This window comes from Actinia tenebrosa, unplaced genomic scaffold (assembly GCF_029948245.1).
Source record: "Actinia tenebrosa isolate PJP-AT-01 unplaced genomic scaffold, QUT_ActTen_1.0 utg1230__unscaffolded, whole genome shotgun sequence".
Classification (NCBI taxonomy): Eukaryota; Metazoa; Cnidaria; class Anthozoa; order Actiniaria; family Actiniidae; genus Actinia; species Actinia tenebrosa.
Window position 1 is genome coordinate 29646 of NW_028292588.1, and position 19066 is coordinate 48711.

The 19066-nt window shown below is 38.8% G+C and overlaps 1 protein-coding gene and 2 long non-coding RNA genes across 3 annotated transcripts; 1 reads left to right on the forward strand and 2 right to left on the reverse strand.

Annotated features, from left to right (window-relative positions):
- Window positions 1–4775: 4775 nt before the first annotated feature.
- On the reverse strand, window positions 4776–19042 carry LOC148904414 (uncharacterized). Its single transcript, XR_016118922.1, has 2 exons — window positions 17561–19042; window positions 4776–6500 (listed from the first exon to the last, which is right to left on the reverse strand). It is a non-coding gene; the product is annotated as an uncharacterized LOC148904414 (long non-coding RNA).
- LOC148904415 (uncharacterized) lies at window positions 5356–7211 on the forward strand. The gene is made up of 2 exons (XR_016118923.1): window positions 5356–5903; window positions 6374–7211. It is a non-coding gene; the product is annotated as an uncharacterized LOC148904415 (long non-coding RNA).
- On the reverse strand, window positions 15739–17513 carry LOC148904416 (uncharacterized; the record flags this gene model as incomplete). The annotated part of the gene is made up of 2 exons (XM_089025341.1): window positions 15739–16979; window positions 17325–17513. Coding segments are annotated over 2 exons (522 nt in total), but the record flags the coding sequence as incomplete, so codon positions are not given.
- Window positions 19043–19066: the final 24 nt, after the last annotated feature.

Genomic DNA, 19066 nt, shown 5'->3' on the forward strand with positions numbered 1-19066 from the left:
TTTTTGGTAAGTTCTAATTAACTGCTAAATAATTATAAAATTAATGTTTAAATTCCTAAGAATTGCGTGTAGCGAGATGGAAAATCAAATGAGTTTCGTTCGTTTAACTTTGTTAGAAAATTTTACTATTTCCAGTGTGAAATGAGTTGCTCCAGTTTAAAATATAATTTTTAATTTCTCACAAAATGCAACTCGAATGTGTTAAAGGTTATAAGAAATGATTTTGCTAGTCAGTTTTGATGATCTAAGTCATTCTACGGGCAAAGGGATTTTTTCACTACGCTGAAGACGCGAGTTTGCGTGACATAACAATACCGTAACGCGTGGATGTTTGAGATTATGAGCCTTTCAATTTTCGACTCTCTGAATCCTGTTTTCAACTGGCCCCAAAATTTTATTTTACATTTAGAAAGAAGACATGCCCTTCGTTGTTCCAGAAGTATTTTTTTGTCCTGGATCGACATACCAGTGGAGATATTTTAGTGTGAAATTGGCTTATTTTTGCTCTTCTTGAATTTGCTTCAAAATCGAAAAAACTCAAAAATCTGTAAAATATTCCACGTATTACATATTTATCAAGAAAACTAACAAAATGTAGAAAAATGCCTATACTTTCTATGTATCAACTTTAAAAGTGCATAGCATTTGAGATTGATATAGAAATGAGCTTGGGTTGAGAGGTAGGATTCCAACCCCAAAAGTCGCCCTAAAACGGCGAAAATCAAAATTGCCTTAGTTCATAAAAAATAACATCCCAATAAGCCTTTGAGTTATTTTGTGTTTAATAGTAGCCCAAATGCTATGATCTGGCAAAGTTTGAAGAATTTTGATTTTTCAAGGTCTGCTCACGTTGTTTGGTTTTTAGGGACTAGCCCTCTTAAGGATTTTCTTGGGGGAGTCCTTGCTAATTGAGCTAAATGCTCTTATAAGCAAATGTATGTGAACACAAACAGGAACTTTGCCAATTCCCTTGGCAACGTTATTTCGTTTGGAAAACCGAATTTTCTTGACCGTTTTCGATAGGGGAATTATGTTCAACAGCAAATTTTCAGCTAAAATACGTCTTTCTAGTAGTTTTCACCTCCCCCGGGCCCTCCCCCCAGCGTTGGCTCTGTGTCCCAAACAATGGCTGTGAATGATCTATACTCCACATTACATTGTGCCTTTAAACTCTTCCATCATTCACGCTAGCACCCACCAAACTACATAGTCTTGTAGCCAGAGCTCCAAAGTCGTTGCTTTTTTTTATTTGGGGGCTGCAGCTAGTGTACCGGCTGAGAAATTAAGGATTTTCTTGGGGGAGTCCTTACTAATTGAGCAAAATGCTCTTATAAGCAAATGTATGTGAACACAAACAGGAACTTTCCCAATTCCTTTGGCAACCTCACTTCGTTTGGAAAACCGAATTTTCTTGACCGTTTTCGATAGGGGAATCATGTTCAACAGCAAATTTCCAGCTAAAATACGTCTTTCTAGTAGTTTTCACCTCCCCCGGGCCCTCCCCCCAGCGTTGGCTCTGTGTCCCAAACAATGGCTGTGGATGCTCTATACTCCACATTACATTGTGCCTTTAAACTCTTCCATCATTCACGCTAGCACCCACCAAACTACATAGTCTTGTAGCCCGAGCTCCAAAGTCATTGCTTTTTTTGATTTGGGGGCTGCAGCTACTGTACCGGCTGAGAAATTAAGGATTTTCTTGGGGGAGTCCTTGCTAATTGAGCTAAATGCTCTTATAAGCAAATGTATGTGAACACAAACAGGAACTTTGCCAATTCCCTTGGCAACGTCATTTCGTTTGGAAAACCGAATTTTCTTGACCGTTTTCGATAGGGGAATGATGTTCAACAGCAAATTTCCAGCTAAAATACGTCTTTCTAGTAGTTTTCACCTCCCCCGGGCCCTCCCCCCAGCGTTGGCTCTGTGTCCCAAACAATGGCTGTGAATGCTCTATACTCCACATTACATTGTGCCTTTAAACTCTTCCATCATTCACTCTAGCACCCACCAAACTACATAGTCTTGTAGCCCGAGCTCCAAAGTCGTTGCTTTTTTTTATTTGGGGGCTGCAGCTAGTGTACCGGCTGAGAAATTAAGGATTTTCTTGGGGGAGTCCTTGCTAATTGAGTGCCACAAGATCCTGTCTCGGTCCCCTGCTCTTTTCTGTCTACGCCAATAAGCTCTTCGATGTCATTAAGACTCACCTCCCTCACGCCCATGCATATGCTGACGACACCCAATTATACCTCTCGTTTAAACCAGACAGTGCAGTCGGTGAAACAGAGGCGAAGTGTGCCATGGAGCAGTGCATTAGGGCCGTGCGTGCATGGATGGTCACAGACAAGCTCAAGCTAAATGAAGCCGACAAGACCGAGTTCATGCTAATTGGGACTCGCCAACAGCTAGCCAAAGTACGGACTGACAGTCTTTTAGTTGCTGGAACTCTTGTACCATCTGTAAACGAAGCAAGAAATCTCGGAGTCTGGTTTGACTCTAACTTTCAGTTTCAAACGCATATTAACAAGACATGTCTGTCAGCATTCTATTCCATCTATAACACTAGCCGTATACGTAAGTTTTTACCATTCGAGGCTGCTAAGACTCTGGTTCATGCATTAGTTATTGGCTACCGGTAAAGTTTAGAATTATGTTTAAGGTTATTTTATTTACTTTTAAGGCCCTACATGGTCTCGCACCAGAATATATTTCTAGTATCGTGTCTATTAAGCAACAATCCCGATATCATCTGAGGTCTGCAGGCAACAACATTTTAGCAAGACCTGTTATAAAATCGGGCAAGACGACCGGAGACAGAGCCTTTGCGGTTGCTGCTCCGGTCTTATGGAACGCGCTGCCACCAAGATTAAAAGCCATTAATAGTATTGCTATTTTCAAGAAGGAACTGAAGACACATTTTTTTAAGAAGTCATGTTTCTAGATTATTTATTTATGCATTTATATAATTATTTATTAATTAATTTTTTTTCTAACGCATTGTATGTATATATTATGACATTTTAATTGTATGTATATAAATTTCATTAATATATTATAATTTAGTTAGTTTAGATAGAATTTTATTATTTATTTATTCTTACCATTTTTTATAAAGCGCATTAGATCATATACCCAAATGCCTTTTTGCGCTATAGGAGCATTAAAATTATTATTGTTATACTTTGGATCTCAGTGATCCACAAATTTATAAACTATATTAAAATACGTTTACAAGTTCAACTCTGTTCAACTCGTGTTGTTGTGGCGCCATTTTGAATGCACAGGGACCCCAATTGAATCGCAATATATGACCACAGGCTAACCACTCTAATAAATGAAGGAAATACTCTAATAAATGAAGGAAATACTAAATGGTATACACTTTTAGTATATTGTATAGTAGAAAAACAAAATTGTTACCAAGAAGGTAGGGGAGATGGCAAAAAATCGATAGCGCGCGCTCATAAAAAGACAAAGACAAGACACCATTTAGGATTTTGCTTCATCTATTAGAGTATTTCCTTCATTTATTAGAGTATTTCCTTCATTTATTAGAGTGGTTAGCCTGTGATATGACAGCACAAAGGAAGCCCACAAAGAGAAAACCGAAAAAAGTGGATTCAATAAGAATTTGTCCATAATGAAGAAATATTTTACGTCTATTTGCTGTTTCAGCACCAGACGCACCAGACTGTTCTAACTCAACGGCAAAACGTTAAGGAGAACACTTCAAAGAATTTTAAACGCTATATTTCCAAATAGCTGACCTCATTAAGTGTAGAAGTAAAAAGTTTGGCGCTAAAATGTTTTCTCTGGTGTCATATATTATGATTCGATTGGGGTCCCTGTGCATTCAAAATGGCGCCACAACAACATTAAACTACAATAATCCCTTAGAAAACGTCAGTTTTATTCCTCTTGAGGATTCACAGGTTCATAGATTCTAAGGTTCAAAGGATCTTTAGTTCTCAATAGTTCCCTTTATCATATACGGGGCAAAATTACTCGATGCTGATTGGCTAATGAAGGAGGGCTTTTTTCCGTAATTCGGGGCCGAATTACTACAAAATGATTGGTAGTTCAGTTGCTTAGCAACGGTCATAAACTGCAAAATTTTCTTTTTCAAAATGGCTTCCCGTTTTGCATTGGCAGACGATAAGAAAACTAAAAAGTTCAAGCGAAAATGAGAACACTGGAAAGAGTACAAGTGTTTGAATAATTTTTTCCCGTAAATGGGCCTCGAAAAGGCTACTAAAGTACTCCCAAATGTGTACAATTACACCTGCTCCAAATGTGACTTTAAACGCCATCGCCGTGGAAATAATTCAACACAATCATTTTGGTCTGGACTTAAAACGCAACTTTAATCGGCTTCTTTCTTTGGATTCTGATTCAGATTAAGGACTTTGTTGGTAGGAATCTAGTTTTATGCATGTTTTTATGGGTTTTGACGGAATATTTTGCGTTTGCCATTCTTTCGGTGAAGCACTTTTTTCAAGATTTAACAGTTCATTCAGTGGGATCCAAGGGAAACTTATAAAATAATTATTGTTTAAACTCAGTAATCTATGATATTCTTTTTTAAAGGAGAAAACCTTGAAGTATTATTTTCGAAAGTTTGATAGAAGAGAGCTCATGTAATGAAGAAACACGTTTGAATTCTGAATAAAATTCTTTTGAACCATAACTACATTTGATTTGTAGTTCAAAATAAATGACAACGCACGGGTATTATATTGGTTTCAAGACGTATGTTTTTCGTTGAATTTTGCCCTATATATGATGATGAAAATGTTTATTTTCATTGAAGTTTTTACATAATTCTCAAAGATTTTATGTGATTCTGTGATTTTAACTCTTCTATTTGCTGGGTATAAGATGCCCGTTCGTCTTTCTGAAGAATTTAAAATGTCATGATTAGTATAGGTAATCGTATGAGTAAAATTAAGGATTAATTTCACTTGTGTTTTCCAAGTTTTGAAATTGCCCTTGTCGCTTCGCACAATCGTGAAATCAATCCTTAATTTTACTCGGTCCCATATGATTACCTATACTAACCACTTAATCAAAATAACGAAGCCCCCTGCAATTTTGCTGACCCCCACCCCCCTCTCCATGCGCTAATGTATGAAAGCCCCTTATTAGTGTCCTCGATAACTCATTCAACGCGGCGACATCCTCTTCCACAGAGGTCAATGGTGTGTTCTTTACTTCCTCATTTGAGGCACTACAAAGCCGCCAAAAGTCAAAAGTTTCATTGCTATAGCAATTTTACCCCTTTCATCTATATATATTTTTTAGTGGAAGCTCAACTTGGCATTTCTTCCAGGACAGCTGAACTTTAAATACTTTGCCGTGTCTTACTAAAATTATCCTTTACACCGTAAAAACGTTTTCCCAATTAAAATTGAGTATGTTGAAAGGCGAACTGGAGGTCCTGGTCGTGTCTAGTCGTGCCTTTCTCGCTATTTCACTGTATTTGATTGCGTATCGGCATCTAAAGCAATGAACTTTGATTACAGCTGGCTTCATCCGGTTTATTTTTGATTTTCGTTTCTCATGTTTTATATATTTTCACTGACTCTAAACTGTCAGTACAGCGGGATCCCTGTGTCCATCAATGCTAACGCGCAATGCATGATAGGAAGAAAGAAAGATGGCGGACGCGTGGCGAAATGTAAGGCTTGCTTCTTTCGAGAAGGTTTTTGGAGGTATTGAACTTAATTACTGTATTAAGTGGAATTTTCTCATAATATTTTAAATTCTGATTTTTGCCAAGTTTATAAAAGAGAATTTTGAATGTTGAAAACTCTTGAATATTTTTCCATACTTTCAGGTAATAAGTACGTCTGTTGATATGTTCATCAGAGGACACAGTACACTATTACTTATTATTATTATTATTTGTAAGTAAAAACTGTATATGGACCTGAAGGGTATATGTGAATGAAAGATAGGTACATCGATGAAGCATGGCCATGGAAACTATGCATATTGCATATACTCCTCACAAGTTAAAAGAACTTTTACAGTAATCTTGAGAACATCATTGAGTACATGAACCAAGGACACCCAAACAAATTTTAAATCAAATTCAAGAATTACATTTTGAATGCTGCATAACAGATGAATTTCTGAATTTTGGATTTTATACTGTTTCTTGTTCACTCCTGATCATACACATACTCATATAAAGTAAAATATATGATTTTATAGAGGAAAATGTGAAAATTAGTGTATATTGTTTTTAAAAATACTCAATGGTGTTTGGCCAATTTGCCTGAAAATTTGTCTAGGTGGCCTTGGTTGGTGTAGTTGCACAGTAACTTACTAATTAAGATTAATCAATTATTGATTTGATGATTTAATGTTTCAGGTTCAGTTGTCAGGCATTCGTAGTGTGTCTCAAAATAACCTGCCAGTCCATTACAGGTACAGAGATCAGCTTAAATATGGAATCTATGCAGCAAGGCCAGGACTTGTAAGAGAAAATGCCTTGGAGTCTGTAAGCCAAGAAAAGAATAAAATAAAATAAGAAAAGCCAAGACGAAACAAATCAATATGATCAAAGCACATATACCAATGGACACAATTTTAATATATGTTTTGTATACACAAATTATGAAAAATGCTACAGAACTGATCAGGCTAACATTGTGTTATTTTGTGGGGGAAAAAGAGATGTTTAGCAAGTCTTCCTGGTACCAGACCTATAGAACATCATAAAAATGGAGCAGAAGAATCAAAAAATTAATATTTTGTGTATGTAATAATGGGAGATATTTCATTTGCATTGACCTGTTATTCTCACACTTGGGATAGCCTTAAATGAGTTCTGTTTCCATTAGGTTACGCTCTGATGCAATCTACTCAATCACATATGACCACAGGGAGCCCACTTAAGATAAAAGTGATAGGAAAAAAACAAGATCAGAGAAAGCTTTGCACAAGATTCACTTTTTTACTTGTGTATATCTACATTAGATTTGTAAGGCGAGTAAGCAAAATATTTAAGAAATTGAAGGCCATTTTAAAAGAATGTCCATTGGTCACTTTTATTTGTGGGCATTCCCTATATATGTGTTTCATATGGCATTACAGCTAGTTTATACGGGAAACACAATGGAAAATACAATTTTTTGCAGTTTTCACAAAATTCTGTTTCTGTGTAACTATTAGTACTCACAAGAAGTTAATAAAATTTATTTCCCACATCCATGCCTTTTTCATGCATTTTACCCCTTGCCCAATTCTGCCAAATGCCTCAAAACCAGGGGTGCCTTTTAAATGTTCCACAGAAGATTTACGGCTAATGAGTTCGTTCAATATGCTGGGGGAATGTTTATGCGTTTCCTTTTACCTTTTAAATAATGTTTATTATTAATGATTATTTGTCAAACTCCAATCTTTGATCTTTACAATCTACAAACGGTAACATCAGCTCTCCGTGGCGCAATCGGTCAGCGCGATCGGCTGTTAACCGAAAGGAGCGTTACCTTTTAGCTTTTAAAGTGAATCTCAGTCAAACTCCGATATTTGATCTTTACAATGTACAAACGGTAACATCAGGTCACTGTGGCGCAATCGGTCACCATTTACACATATTTACAAACACTTACACACACTTACATACACTTACACGCACTTACACCCACTTACACACTTTTACACAGACTTACACATTTACACACACTTACACACATTAACACATATTCAAACCCACTTACACCCACTTACACACACTTACACATACCTTACACACACTTACATACACTTAAACACACTGACACACACTTACCCACACTTACACACACTTAAACACACTTACAAACACACATATACATTTACACACACACAGTTTCACACATTTACACACACTTACACACACTTACACACCCCTCCCACACTTTACAACACACTGACAACACACTTACATACACTTAAACACATTTACAAACATTTAGATACACTTACACACATTTTCACACATTTACACACATTTACACACACTTACACACACTTACACACACTTACACTTACATACACTTAACCACACTTACACACACTTACAAACACTTACAAACACTTACATGCATTTACACACACACACACTTATACACATTTACACACACTTAAAAACACAGTTTCACACATTTACACACACTTACACACACTTACACATAATTACACACACTTACATACACTTAAACACACTAACACACACTTACAAACACTTACAATCACTTACACACATACCTACACACACTTACACCAACTTACACACAATCTTACAAACATTTACACACACTTACACACACTAACATACATCTACACACACTACACACATACCTACACACACTTACCCAACTTAAAAACACAGTGACGACTTTACACACATTTACAACACACACGTTACACACACACTTACACATACACTTACAAACACACACACATTCAGACACACTGTACACACACTTACCCAAACGTACACACTACACACTCACATTTACACTTACAAACACTTACAACAAAATATTACACACACACTTTACACACACCTACCACCTTACACAACTGACACACAACACATTACAATAACACACCCTTTCACACACACACCCTTACACACACACACACTTTTACACTTACAACACTTACACCACACTAACATTACACTTACACCACTTACACACACATACTTACTACACCACTTACACACAACAGTACACACACATCTTACACAACACATTTACACACACTTACATACATTTACACAGTGACGGACTCTAACTTACACACACTTGCTCAGACTTAAATACACTTACACACACTTAAATACAGTTACACACACTTACACCAACTTACACACACTCTTACACACACCTCCCACCACATTAACACTACACCCTTTACACACACTTACCCACACACTTAGACACACTTACACGCAATTACTCACACATTTACACACACTTACACACACACTTACACACACTTACACCACACAATTACACACCTTACACAAACATTACACACACTGACACAGTACACACTTACACACACACTAACGGACTTACACACACTTACACACCACACACGGACTTACACATTTACACATATACATAGACACACACTTACACAAAGACAAACATACAAACGGATACACACTTACACAACACACATTGACACACACACTTACACACCCTTACACACCTTACCACACGTTACATTAGTGACACACAACACACACCACTGACACACCACACACACGGGCACACACTTACAACACACACTCTTAACACACTTACACAACATTTTACACACACACGGAACAACACAAAACACACACACACCACACACAACACACTTACAACATTTACACAACCCCTTACGGGCAACACATTTACACAACACTACTTACATACACTTACATACACACACTACACAACTTACACACACGTACAAACACACTTACACACAATACACACACTTACACAACACATTACAACACTTACACATACACACACTTACACACACACACACACTACACACAAGTACACACACTTACACACTTACACACACTTACACACACTTACACACAAGCCAAAAAACACACACACAGACACACACTTACACCACACACCAGACACCACTTACAACAACATTACACCACTTACACACTTACACACACTTCACACACTTACACACTTACATAATTACTCACATTTGACACACACACTTACACACTTAGGAGATACAACACTTACACACATTTACATACACTTACGCAATCTTACACTCACTTGGACACACTTGGACACACTTACCACACACTTACACACACTACACACACTTACACCCACTTCACACACTTACCACACTTAAAAAAAACACAATTAAGTACACACACTTACAGGAGGAGAGACAAAGACGTAACAGGGACCGACACGGACGTACAACACACACGGGGACACACGGGGGAGCACACACACAAACACTACACACACACTTACACACACTTACACACACGGAAACACACACACACACGGACCCCCCCGTTGACACAATACACTGACACACACTACAAAAAGGACACACTTACACACACTTACGGAACAGACACGGACACAGACACACACACACACACTTACACACACTACAACACTACACACACCCTGTCCAGAGACACACAACACATTACCCACACTTTAACACACACACACACTTACACACACACACACTTACACAAAAGTAAAAACACACAAACACTTACACACACACAATGTAAAAACTTAAACAAACACACACACTTACACACACACAGTTACACAACAACACACATTACACACACTTACACAACAACACACTTACACCACTTACACACTTACAAAATTAGAGCGACACTTACACACATTTACATACACTACGCAATCTTACAAATCGCACTTGGACACCACTTGGACACACTTACACACACTTACACACACAACACTAACACGGAAACACACGACATACACACTTACAAAACACACACTTACACACACTTACACAACACCTTACACACACTTACACACACACTTACACACACACTTTACACACACTTACCCACACACGCACTTACGGACACACACTGCACCCACCTTACACACACTTACACACACTTACACACACTTACACTACTGAACACACGTACACCGAGACTTTACACACTTTACACACACAAGTTTCAACACACATTACACACACTTACACAAAACACGTTACACACAATACACCACTTTTACCCACACTTGCACACACTTACACACACACACAGTTACACACACTTACACACACTTACACACACAAATTACACACTTTCCACGCTACACAACTTACAGCACACTTACACACACTTACACACACACCCACTTACCACAACACCACAATTACACACACTTACACACACTTACACACACACATTACACACACTACACACACTTACACACGCGTACACACACTACAACACTTACGCACTTTACGCACTACGCACATACACACACGGACACACACTTACACACCCACTTTAGAACACTTTATGTACACTACACACGGACCAGAAAGACACACTACACACACGTTCACACAGGGGCACAACAACGGACACAAACCGGACACCAGGGAACCACACGGCACACAACCTGACACACGACACACACTGACATCACACGGATCACACAGGGACACAAACGGACACGGACACACACGGAACACACACAACACGGACACACTGACAACACACTGACACACACTTAACACACACACACGTAACACACACTTACACACACTTACACACACACTTACACAGGACACACACACGGACACACACTACACACACACACTAACCACTTACGACACACAACTTACACACACACAACACTTACAACACACACTTACACACACTTACACACACTTTACACAACAGAGAGACACACGTACACACAGGGACACACGGCGCAACGGACACGCACGGGGACACCGGACACACAAGGACAACACACACGGACCACACACTGGACACACACGGACACACACACACACGGACACACACACGGACACACACGGACACACACGGACCACACACCTTACACACACGGACACACACGGACACACACGGACACACACGGACACCCACACAAACTTACACACACACGTACACACACTTACACACACTTACAAACACTTACACACACTTACACACACTTACTTACACACACCACTTACACACACACTACAACACACGTACACACACTTACACACACTGACACACACGTTACACACACTTACACACACTTACACCACACTGACACACACTTACACACACTTCACACACTACACACACTTACACACGCTTACACACACTTTACACACTTTACGCAATTTACGCACTTTACGCACTTAATTTACACACTTACACACACTTACACACACCTCCACATACTTAGACACCCAAGTACACAGAAATACACACTTACACACACAGTTTCACACAGTTGCACACACTTACACAAACTTACACACAGTTACCCACACTTGCACACACTTACACACACACTTACACACACTTACACACACTACACACACTTACACACACTTACACACACTTACACACACTTACACACACTTACACACACTTACACACACTTACACACACTTACACACACTTACACACACTTACACACACTACACACACTTACACACGGTTACACACACTTTACACACTTTACGCACTTTACGCACTTTACAGCACTTATACACACTTACACACACTTACACACACCTCCACATACTTAGAACCACGTACACAGAAATACACACTTACACACACAGTTTCACACAGTTGCACACACTTACACAAACTTACACACAGTTACCCACACTTGCACACACTTACACACACACTTACACACGCTTACAGGCACTTGCACAGACTTACACACACTTTACACACTTTACTCACTTATACACACTTACACACACTTACACACACCTCCACACACTTAGAACCACGTACGCAGAAAAACACATACTTACACACACATTTACACACACTTACAAACACTTACACACTCTTACACACACTTATACACACTAACTTACACTTAAACACGTTTACAAACATTTAGACACACTTACACACACACTTACACACATTTACACACACGTACACACATTTACACACACTCAAACACACACTTTCTCACACTTACACACATTTACACACATTTACACACACTTACACACACTTACACACATTTATACACACAATTACACAAACTAACACTCTCTTACACAAACTTATCCACACACACTTTTACACACGTACCCACACTTACACACACTAACTTACACTTAAACACATTTAGAAACATTTAGACACTTACACACACACTTTCAAACATTTACACACATTTAAACACACTTACACCCACTTACACACACTTACACACACTTACACACACTTACACACACTTACACACACTTACACACACTTACACACACTTACACACACTTACACACACTTACACACACTTACACACACTTACACACACTTACACACACTTACACACACTTACCACTTACACACACTTACACACACTTACACACACTTACACACACTTACACACACTTACACACACTTACACACACTTACACACACTTACACACACTTACACACACTTACACACACTTACACACACTTACACACACTTACACACACTTACACACACTTACACACACGTAGAGGTACTTGTAGTATTTCCACTCAGAATCAAAGACATGTTTTTTCTGTTGTTCGTTTGAGTACTGCAATTCACTGATATACCCATTAAGCTCTTCTGGCGGGATTTTCTCGACTCTTCTCGTTTCATTTTTGGAGTTGAGAAACTCAGTCAGCAATCTTACATCCATTTGTGTTTTGACAGAGTGTTTCTGTTTGTTTTTTTTTTTTTTTTTTTTTTTTTTTTTTTTTTTTTTTTGTTGTTGTTGTTGTTGTTTTTTTTTTCGGTCTTCGATAAACTTGTATAGGTTTTTCAAGAGACAAAAAAATCTTCTTGATTGTTCAGCCATCCTCACAAATATCTCCTAGCTCTTAATTGGATAAGTTTAATTTGAACTACAAATAACTACAATACACATAGCTACTCGACAAAGCTACTCGACAGTGGTTTGCGATTGGACGAAACGCTTTTTTCACGTGTGACAAATCGTTTCGCTTTTCTGATTGGCTAAAAAAGTCATGAACTTGTTTTTCAGACAGGGAAATTTGATAAGAAAATCTCAGTATGTACAAAATAAATGTATATAAGTTTGTGTAAGTCTGTGTAAGTGTATGTAACTGTGTGTAACTGTGTGTAAGAGTGTGCAAGTGTAAGTAAGTGTGTTTAAGTGTGTGTAAGTGTGTGTGTAAGTGTGTGCAAGTGTGTGTAAGTGTGAGTAAATGTGTGTAAATTTATGTAAGTATGATTAAATGTGTGTAAGTGTGTGTGTTAACCGCCACCCGGTTAGCTCAGTTGGTAAGAGCGTCGGTCTGTTGTGCGGGAGGTCGTGGTTCAAGCCTCGGCCGGACCAACACTCAGGGTCTTAAAATAACTGAGGAGAAGGTGCTGCCTTTGTAATAATATCTGCAAATGGTTAGACCTTCAAGTCTTCTCGGACAAGGACTTTAAACCGTAGGCCCTGTCTCCCAACCCTTCCTAACCTACAGTAAAAATGGCGGGCATAAAAGAACCACTGAGGACGTAAAAAGAAACCCTGGCAGTGACCACCCTCAGTGCCTACACTTCATACTAACCATCTCTCATGCTTGTAAATTGCACAAAGCAATCTGTCATTCACAACTCCATGTAAAGCGCCTTTGATTATATCCATATAGAAAGGGCGCTATATAAATCATAAATCATAATCATGTGTGTAAGTGTGTGTAAATGTGTTTAATTATTCACACTTAAACACACTTAAATACACTTACACACTCTTACACACATCTACACACAATTACTCACATTTACACACACTTATACACACAGTTACACACTTACACACATTTACACCCACACACACTTTCACACATTTACACACACTTGCACACACTTACACACACTAACATACACTTACGCACACTTACACACACTTACACACACTTACACACACTTACACACACTTACACACACTTACACACACTTACACACACTTACACAAACTTACACACAGTTACCCACACTTGCACACACTACACACACTTACACACGCTTACACACACTTTACACACTTTACGCACTTTACGCACTTTACGCACTTATACACACTTACACACACTTACACACACCTCCACATACTTAGAACCACGTACACAGAAATACACACTTACACACACAGTTTCACACAGTTGCACACACTTACACAAACTTACACACAGTTACACACACTTGCACACACTTACACACACACTTACACACGCTTACACGCACTTGCACAGACTTACACACACTTTACACACTTTACTCACTTATACACACTTACACACACTTACACACACCTCCACACACTTAGAACCACGTACGCAGAAAAACACATACTTACACACACATTTACACACACTTACAAACACTTACACACTCTTACACACACTTATACACACTAACTTACACTTAAACACGTTTACAAACATTTAGACACACTTACACACACACTTACACACATTTACACACACGTACACACATTTACACACACTTAAACACACACTTTCTCACACTTACACACATTTACACACATTTACACACACTTACACACACTTAAGCACACATTTATACACACAATTACACACACTTACACACTCTTACACAAACTTATCCACACACACTTTTACACACGTACCCACACTTACACACACTAACTTACACTTAAACACATTTAGAAACATTTAGACACTTACACACACACTTTCAAACATTTACACACATTTAAACACACTTACACCCACTTACACACACTTACACACACTTACACACACTTACACACACTTACACACACTTACACACACTTACACACACTTACACACACTTACACACACTTACACACACTTACACACACTTACACACACTTACACACACTTACACACACTTACACACACTTACACACACTTACACACACTTACACACACTTACACACACTTACACACACTTACACACACTTACACACACTTACACACACTTACACACACTTACACACACTTACACACACTTACACACACTTACACACACTTACACACACTAACTTACACTTAAACACATTTAGAAACATTTAGACACTTACACACACACTTTCAAACATTTACACACATTTAAACACACTTACACACACTTACACACACTTACACACACACTTACACACACTGCACTCACATACACTTACATACACTTGCACACACTTACACACACTTATATACAATTACACAGCGACGGACTCTAACTTAGACACAAATACACATAGAGAGACACACTTACAAACATTTACAAACACTTATACACATACGTTCACACATTTACACACACAAACACACACTTATACGCACTTACACACTTACACACACACTTACACACACTTACAAACACTTACACATTCTTACACACACTTACACACACTTACATACACACTTACACATTCTTACACACACTTACATACACACTTACACACACTTACACACACACTTACACACATTTACCCACACAGTCGTGAGTTCAAATGCCCCGTTTGAAAAAGGGTATCAAAATTTTTCAGATGGTATTTGATATGTTTTAGTTCATTCACTTATTGTTCTTTTGTCGAAGTATGAAGGTTATATATCCATGTCCATCCTTATATTTGAAGATTTTCCACTTGTCATCGAACACTAAGAGATGCGATCAAAGTCCTTCTGAATCAAGTCGTAATATTCATTATTTTGGCGTCAAGTCGACGATAAGCTTCAAAAAAACTACCAAGATCAAGGGCTCTGGCAAATATTATGAGTTGTTGTCAAATGTTTTGAGTGTCATTGCTGCGTTTTTGTCCGTTTTTAGAGCAATTTTCCTACAGATTTTTACCCCCTTTTGTCCGCCATATTGGATTGCTCATGAAAATAGTCTCTTCTGCGCATGCGTCCGGTTTTTCCGCTCTGTCCCCCAGGGGAGAGATGTAGCAGTATCCTGCTTAAAATGCCGAAAACTCTCGTCATAAAATAAAAAGTTAAGACCCTTTCTTGCTAAATCTTGCACAGTCTCCTCATACGTCATTAGCGCTGGGGTTTCTGAATGAAATTTCTTCGAGTATACAGCTGCAAATATACGGAATGCTGACCGCCACATCCCTATGTTGGTTATGCGCTTTGGTTTAGAAACTGGCTCCACAAAAAGAGAGGGTTGTTGATTTCCTCCTATTTCAATTAAACTTAGCTGGAATTTGACCTGGGGGGGGGGGGGGGGGTACTACCACCCCAACTTGGGTAGGGGTGTGCCGCCAGGACCTCAAAACCCTGACCCTATCCCAGACCTAAAATTTTGATTTTACGTACCCTACCCCAGACTAAAACTAAGAATTGTACACCCTATCCCAGAATAAAAGACGGAAAATATGGTTTTACAATCGATTGCAATCAATATTTACTAACATTTTTATTGTTTTTGTGTCTGCAGAAAGCGTAGCCTATTAGCCAGACAAAAACGACCAAATCGTTAACCCTATCCCAGAATAAAATGACACCCTATCCCAGACAAAATGTCAAAAAATGATACCCTACCCCAGACCTAAAAGCCGAAAAACCATACCCTATAGGGCGGCACATACCCGTATAGCAAATATAGGGGAGTACCCCCAGGGAATTTGCCATCAGAAATAGGGTTAGCCAGCAACACTCCCAGATCAATGAATTCATTGTCCCATATTTTGGCCTTAATTTTTGGGGACACCCTGTAATCTAACTGGACGTCGACCGACTGGAATCACTCCCTAGGGAATGTTTTATCTGCTGTACTAGCTGGCGCTTTACCTGAAAGCTGGGAGTTAACTTGGTCTACCACTCTTGCAATGACGGTGTTATGGGATGCCTGATGATCAGGTAGTGGACTTGGTGGAGGCACTATTGGGCTCTCATGGCTTGGTTGTCGGACAGTGCTGATCATTGGGGTGAGATTCGCAGTAACTCTGTCGGTTATAGTGGTTACCAACTGCTACAAAACATCTGTGGCCAATGGTGAGCTGTTATTCGGTCTGCCTGTCATTGGCCTGGCTGTTGTTGTGTTGTCTAGTGTGATTTGTATCTGCTCCTTCTTCTATTTCGCTGGTTGTGACTTTGTCTGGACTCTGATGCAGAATTCCTGGTCATTTGACGTGTTTTCGGCATGCTGAAAATAAACAACAGAAAGCACCAGGAACAATGTTGATGTACCGTAACGAAGGGTGGACAGTCGATGCAACCATATCTGGCAAACAAAATGTTGCCGCATCTGAAGGTTACAAAACCTCACCAAAATAATCATAGAAGAAAACGCAAATACATGTATTAACAGTTCAGTGTAACTCGCAAGTCCCAAGTAAAATTGTGTTTTGAAGTGTGTGTAAGGGTGTGTAAGTGTTTGCATATATGTGTACGTGTATGTATGAGTGTCTGCAACTGTGTGTAAGTGTGTGTGAATGTGTGTGTAAGTGTTAAACCCCCAAAAACCAGGTACAATGTGAGGGGTTACACCTCACAACTAAAGTTTGGGGAGTTAAACATAAAAATAATGGAAAATGTGAGGGGTTTAACCTCTAAGTATAAAGAGCGAGGACTTAAACCTCAGCTAAACATCCAAGATACGAAATTTAGGGGAGTTAAACCCCCAGAACAATGATAAATGTGAGGAATTAAACCTCGGGAAAGCGAGGACTTAAACCTCAGCTAAACATCCGAGATACGAAATTTAGGGGAGTTAAACCCCTAGAACAATGATAAATGTGAGGACTTAAACCTCATCTAAGCCTTCGAGATACGATGAGTTAAATCTAGAATCAAGGTTGTAATGAAACAAAGTAAAGTTTGACATCAAAAATATATATAAGCATACTATAAATAATGTACAAAGCGAGGTGTTAAACCTCGAAGTATAAACAGCATACTATTCAAAACTAAAGAGTTAAACCTCGATTCAAAATATGCCCCGTGAACTAGTTGATTATAAAATGGGGAAATTAAGGACGGTGCCTACTATTGTCCACGCGCACACGTACTGCGCATCTACATTCGAGGAATTTCAAGATTTATTACTCGAATTACAGGAAACAAAACGTTTATTTTCAATAAAAGTTAAAGCAGAAAACGATCTTAAAGGAGAACCCCACACTCGATCCATGGCTTACTCAATTAAAAGTTTATTATATACTTATCTTTTCTACAAAGCCTTGACTCCATAGCATCAAGTACAGCAGAGAAATAATTTACGAAAGACACGAAAAATCCGAGCATGGCGGTCGCCATTTTCAATTGCCTTCTGAACGCGCAACATACTACTGGTCA